This window comes from Peromyscus eremicus, unplaced genomic scaffold (genome assembly GCF_949786415.1).
Source record: "Peromyscus eremicus unplaced genomic scaffold, PerEre_H2_v1 PerEre#2#chr22_unloc_1, whole genome shotgun sequence".
NCBI lineage: Eukaryota > Metazoa > Chordata > Mammalia > Rodentia > Cricetidae > Peromyscus > Peromyscus eremicus.
This window is the reverse complement of record NW_026734286.1, coordinates 11,112,501-11,118,763: the sequence shown is the minus strand read 5'-3', so window position 1 is coordinate 11,118,763 and position 6,263 is coordinate 11,112,501. Positions and strand designations below refer to the sequence as shown.

General features: G+C 60.2%; 1 protein-coding gene across 1 annotated transcript; it reads left to right on the top strand.

Moving 5' to 3' along the window:
- Nucleotides 1–3,353: 3,353 nt before the first annotated feature.
- Nucleotides 3,354–4,514, top strand: Rps15 (ribosomal protein S15). The gene is made up of 3 exons (XM_059251946.1): nt 3,354–3,466; nt 4,007–4,241; nt 4,374–4,514. Exons 1-3 carry the CDS (start codon nt 3,459–3,461, stop codon nt 4,485–4,487), a joined length of 357 nt encoding a protein of 118 aa, XP_059107929.1. The 5' UTR covers nt 3,354–3,458; the 3' UTR covers nt 4,488–4,514.
- The last annotated feature ends 1,749 nt before the right edge of the window (nt 4,515–6,263 follow it).

Here is a 6,263-nt window from a genome sequence, read left to right as displayed (position 1 = left end):
TGGATCTCACTATGTAGCCCAGGCTGGTCTCGAACTCACAGTGATCTACCTGGCTCTGCCTCCCGAGTGCTGGGATTAAAGGTATGCGTCACCAATGCCTGGCCCCTCTGAACCTTTTTACTGGCCCTAAATTTATCTACTTATATGTGTACAGGTATCAGCCAGCCTGTCTGCAGCGTGTGCATACAGTGCAATCCCCACAGTGGCCTGGCACTGGAGTTAACAGACATCTGAGAGCCTCCTTGTGGGTGCTGAGAATTGAACAGCAGATGCTCTTACCCGCTGAGCCATCTCTCCACACCCTTATAAATACACCTTAAAAGAAAAAAAGTGTCCAGGCATGGAGGCTCACATCTTTAATCCTAGCACTTAGAAGGCAGAAGTAGGCGTGTCTCTTAAGAGTTCAAAGCCAGCCTGGTCTACATTGTGTGAGACCCTGTCAAAAAGGAAATAGATAAGGCTACATAGAGAAGGTTCTATAGTCAAGAGTACTTGTTCCTCTTGTAGAGGGACCCGGGTTCAATTCCCAGCACCCACATGGGTAGCTCACAACCATCTGTAACTCTAGCTCCAGGGATCTATTGCCTTTTGGCCCCTGTGGGTGCCACACATAGGTGATGCAGAGATGTACCTGCAGACAAAACACCCATACACAGATGAAAAAATCTGGCAGTGGTGATGCAGGCTTTTAATCCCAGCACTCAGGTGGTTCTCTGAGTTCGAGGCCAGCCTGGTCTACAGAGTGAGTTCCAGGACAGCCAGGGCTGCACAGAGAAACCCTGTCTCCTAAAACAACAAACATCTGTGTCTGTGGCTCAGTTAATAGAGCACTTTCCTTCAGGAGTTCAGGGTCATCCTTGGCCATGCAAGTTTGAAACCTGCCTGGACTACATAAAACCCTGTCTTTAAAAAAAAAAAAAAGCCCGAAGTATTACCTGTCAGTACCTGGCTGAGAAAGCAAGGGAGGAGCTGCAGCACAGCTCGGGAGAGGCCGGCACCCACTGGTGCCAACTGCTCAGCACAGCTGCTCACAGCTGGAGATGGAACCTGTGTCGACCACACACAGGCACCTGTGGCTAAATGGGGCCATGCCCGGGCGAGGCTCCCACTCTGAGGCAGGCAGAAACCAGCTGTGTGGCATTCAGCTCTAATCGTGGTTCTAGGAGGCAGAGACAGGCGGAGCTCTGAATGCGAGGTCAGCCTGGTCTACAGAGACCCTGTCCAAAAAGAAAAAATAGTGGGTAAGGCAGCTGGCGAACTCAACAAGCCTCTTTAACTCAGCTCCAGGGGATCGAATGCCCCTGCCCCAGAGCCGGCATTTCCTGCACACTAACCATATGCACACATACCCATCCCTGTATGTAACTAAAGTGATTAAACCTCTGGAAAAGCAGAGGTCGGGGGACAGGCCGCATGCAGGGACTGGCAGCCACTCCTCCGAGTCACACCGGCCGGGCACAGACTTCAGGTCATCAGGCTTGGCAGCAGACTCCCTCGCCCAGTGAACCATCTCCCCACCTACTCTTCTGTTTTAGATAGGGTCCCTCAGTCAGCCATGATGGATGGCATGTGCATACAGAAGGCAGACTGATCTGAGTTCTGGGACAGCCAGGGCTACATAGAGACACCCTGTCTTTAAGTGGGGGGGGGGGACTCCCTCACTACATACTAGCAGGCGCTTCAAACTCAGGATCCTCCTGTGTCAGCCTCCTGGGATGAGGGGGATGCTCCCGACGTGCAGGTGCACACTGTTTGACAGCAAGCATCGCTGTCTACTACTTGCAAGTAGTTATGGTTCAGTAGGCAGGGGGCAGGGTCCTGGCTTCCCTGAGAAATCCCCAGGCTTAAATAGACCGCCTTAGTGCATGGCTGGGACTGAGGGAATCGGGGAACTAGCCCTGGAGTGAGACCAACACCCTTTGCCCCACCCACTGGGGACACTGAGAGGTGGCTCAGTGGTTCAGAGCCGGGACCCGGGTTCAATTCCCAGCACCCACATGGCAGCTGATAGCTGTCTGCAACTCCAGTTCCAGATCTGACACTTATACAGACATACGTGCAGGTAAGAAAGCAATATACATGAAATAAAAATAAACCACTAAAACTGAAGTAAAAAAAAAAAAAAAAAAAACAGCACTGGCCGCTCTTCCAGAAGACTGGTTCAGTTCTCAGCATGAACTAGCAGCTCAGTTCTGTGTAACTCCAATCCCAGGGAATATGATGCCCACCCCAGCATTAGGCACATACACGGTACATAAAGAACACATGCAGGCAAAACACGAATAATAAATACATCTGATTATTTTTTAATGGTTTCTCTGTGTAGCCCTGGCTGTCCCAGAACTCAGGTAGATCAGTCTGCCTTCTGTATGCCGGTATTAAAGGCACATGCCATCATGGCTGGCTGAGGGACATCCTTCAAGAAACAAAGAGCCAGCCCCCCTTTTGTAGCTGGGCGTGGAGGCACAAACCTGTGGTGCAGGCACTCTGCTGGTGGAGGCGGGATTATCCCAAGTTAAAGGTCATTCTCAGCACACACCAGGTTTGAGGCCAGCCTGAGCTACATGAGACCCTATCTAAAACAGAAAAGAGTAGGTGGGGAGATGGTTCACTGGGCGAGGGAGTCTGCTGCTAAGCCTGATGAAGTCAGTGCCCGGGACTTACATGGTGGAAGGAGAGAACTGATTCCTCCAAGTTGTCCTCTGACCTGCACATTTTGGAGATGGCAGGCTCGCACACGCCACACAAGTAAAAATAAGCAAAAGCCGGCGGTGGTGGCGCACGCCTTTAATCCTGGCCCTCGGGAGGCAGAGGCAGGCGGATCTCTGTGAGTTCGAGGCTACGCAGAGAAACCCTGCCTCGAAAAACCAAAACAAATACATGAAAATACACAGAAAAGCTGGCAGGAGGCAGGAGGATTGCTGCGAGTTCGAGGCCACCAGGACTCCTTGAGACGGGGAGAGACCGAGACAGAAAAATCGGCAGGAGGAAGAGAGACAGGAGCAGCTCCACACCAGAACAAAAACCGCACCCAGGCCGGCCGGCTGCGCTCTGCCCTCCACACAGCAGGGGGCGACAGCGCGGCTCCGGAGAGCGGAAGCGCGCGCGCGGCTGGGGGCGCGGCCTCCCGGCGGAGCTCGCGATAACTGCGCAGGCGCAGCCAACGCTTCCTTTTCCGAGCCGCCGCCGAGATGGTGAGTGTGAGGTCCTGGCGCTCGGCGCGGCTGTATCCGCCGCCATCCGCCCGGGGCCGGGGTCCCGGGGCTCGGGGTCGCCGTTCGGGGTGGCGGGGTGGCGCGGTGCGCTGCCGGCCGCGGAGGCCGCGGGGGGAGGGCGCGGCCGGACACGGGCCCCGGTGACCCCGACCCGCGCTCGCGCAGGCTGAAGTGGAGCAGAAGAAGAAGCGGACCTTCCGCAAGTTCACCTACCGCGGCGTGGACCTGGACCAGCTGCTCGACATGTCCTAGTAAGGCCCCGGGCCAGCCTCGAACCCGCGCGCCCGGCTCCCCGTGGCGCACGGCGGGGGGGGAGGGGGATGGCAGGCAGCGATGCGGCCGGGGGCGGGGTGCCCAAGGTTGACCCGGTCCGTGGTGAGGGCTCGGACCCGCGTGGGCAGCCACCCTCTCCTCCATGCGCGCACGCACCCTCCCCGTCCCCGTCCGCACACTCCCCGCTGGTGTCCGACCCGCGTGGGCAGCCACCCTCCCCATCCCCGTGCGCTCACGTCCCCGGTCGGGCTCGGACCCGCGTGGGCAGCCACCCTCCCCGTCCCCGTGCGCTCACGCACCCTCCCCGTCCCCGTGCGCTCACGCGCCCCGCTGGTGTCCGACCCGCGTGGGCAGCCACCCTCCCCGTCCCCGTGTGCGCACACTGCCCGGCCGGGCTCGGACCCGCGTGTGCGCACACTCCCCGTCCCCGTGCGCTCACGCACCCTCCCCGTCCCCGTGCGCGCACGCTCCCCGCTGGTGTCCGACCCACGTGGGCAGCCACCCTCCCCGTCCCGCAGCGAGCAGCTGATGCAGCTCTACAGCGCCCGGCAGAGGCGCCGCCTGAACCGCGGCCTGCGGCGCAAACAGCACTCGCTGCTCAAGCGGCTGAGGAAGGCCAAGAAGGAGGCGCCGCCCATGGAGAAGCCCGAGGTGGTGAAGACGCACCTGCGGGACATGATCATCCTGCCCGAGATGGTGGGCAGCATGGTGGGCGTGTACAACGGCAAGACCTTCAACCAGGTGGAGATCAAGGTGAGTGCGGGGCCGGGGAGGGGTCCAGGGCGACCGGAGGGGGCGGGAGGGGGTCTGGGGGCCCGGGCGGGCCTGGGGGGGGGGGGGACCTGGAGCCTCTGCTCACACCCAGCGCTGTCCTCGAACCCACAGCCGGAGATGATCGGCCACTACCTGGGCGAGTTCTCCATCACCTACAAGCCGGTGAAGCACGGCCGGCCTGGCATCGGCGCCACCCACTCCTCGCGCTTCATCCCCCTCAAGTAGCCGTGGCCAATAAAGACTCGTGTGTGACCCTGGGTTCTGCTTCCTTCCGTGGGCCGGGGCCCCGGGGAGGCCGCGTGCGCGCGTCTACGCGGCGGGGTGTTGGTCTGGGAAGTGGGTCCGCGGGTCCATTGAACGAACCTGAGACCGTCAGTCTGGCCGGAAGTGGTGGTGGACCCCTTCTGCCGGGCAGGGGCCTGCTGGCCGCGGCCTCCTCCTCCTCCTCCTCCTCCTCCTCCATCTCCTCCTCCTCCTCCTCCATCTCCTCCTCCTCCTCCTCCTCCTCCATCTCCTCCTCCTCCTCCTCCATCTCCTCCTCCTCCTCCTCCATCTCCTCCTCCTCCTCCTCCTCCACCTCCATCTCCTCCTCCTCCATCTCCTCCTCCTCCTCCTCCATCTCCTCCTCCTCCTCCATCTCCTCCTCCTCCTCCTCCTCCTCCTCCTCCTCCTCCTCCATCTCCTCCTCCTCCTCCTCCATCTCCTCCTCCTCCTCCTCCTCCATCTCCTCCTCCTCCTCCTCCATCTCCTCCTCCTCCTCCTCCTCCATCTCCTCCTCCTCCTCCTCCATCTCCTCCTCCATCTCCTCCTCCTCCTCCATCTCCTCCTCCTCCTCCTCCTCCATCTCCTCCTCCTCCTCCTCCTCCTCCATCTCCTCCTCCATCTCCTCCTCCTCCTCCTCCTCCTCCTCCTCCTCCTCCTCCTCCTCCTCCATCCCCATCTCCATACTGTGAGGCTGTTGCCACTCCTGCGGTCCCGGGATTCCTGGTGCGGTTCAGCAGCTGGAGGGCTGGGGGACCTCGGTGCATCACCGGATGCTGCACATGGAGGGGACGTTTGTCCAGGCTAGCCCCTCTCAAGTCAGGCTTTCTCTGGTGGGAGACCTGGGTTGTGTGTCCTGAAGTGAGGGAGACTCTGGGACCGCACGGAGCTTGAGTGGGTGCTGGGTACTGAACCTGGGTCCTCAGCAGGAACGGCACGTGCTTCCTGACGCTGGCGTTAATTGGCACCAGCCCCACCCACAGCGCCCTGCTGGGGACACTTAGGAAGGGGAAAAGATTGACGGGCGCACCCCTTTAACCCCAGCACTCGGGAGGCAGAGGCAGGTGGATCTCTGCGAGTTCGAGGCCAGCCTGGGCTACAGAGCGAGATCCAGGACAGGAACCAAAACTACAAAGAGAAACCCTGAATCAAAAAAACCTACCCAAAAAAGGGCGAAGATCCAGTCAAGGCCGCTGGTCCCCGCGCGGCCGCAGTGAACACCCGGCTCCCGGAAGTGTCCTGCTAACTGCGTCTTCCCTGCCCCGGCTTCACACCTGATCATCACCCAGTGCGCAGCTCCGGGCCGCCCCACCTCCCGCCCACTGCGCAGACTCCGTCCCCCTTTCCCGACTCCGTTCAGTCTAGATCTGCGCCGCCCCCTCTGCCAGGTCCGTTCTCAGTCACCCGGGGTCGCCTGCTACCACACTGCCTTCTGGGGTAGTTCAGTGGTCAGCGTTCGGCCGAGATTACATCTCCCGGCACCTGGCAGCCCTGCCTCAGTCTCCCGAGTCCACCACCACATCTGTTTTCTGAGGCAGGGTTTCTCTGTAGCCCTGGCTGGCCTGGATCTCGCTCTGTAGCCCAGGCTGGCCTCGAACTCAGATCTGCCTCTATTCCAGAGCTCGGGGATCAAAGGTGTGCACCGCCACCGTGCAGGGTCGGCACGCAGTGTGTCCCGTGTTGACACGTGTCCCCACCCAACCGGCCCTCCGCGCCCTTCCCTCCCACAGCTCTCGTTTG

What these genes read in the sequence shown, in the direction of transcription:
- Rps15 (XM_059251946.1), top strand. An exon ending in TCAACCAGGTGGAGATCAAG is followed by an intron (nt 4,242 to 4,373) that starts GTGAGTGCGGGG and finishes TCGAACCCACAG; the next exon opens with CCGGAGATGATCGGCCACTA.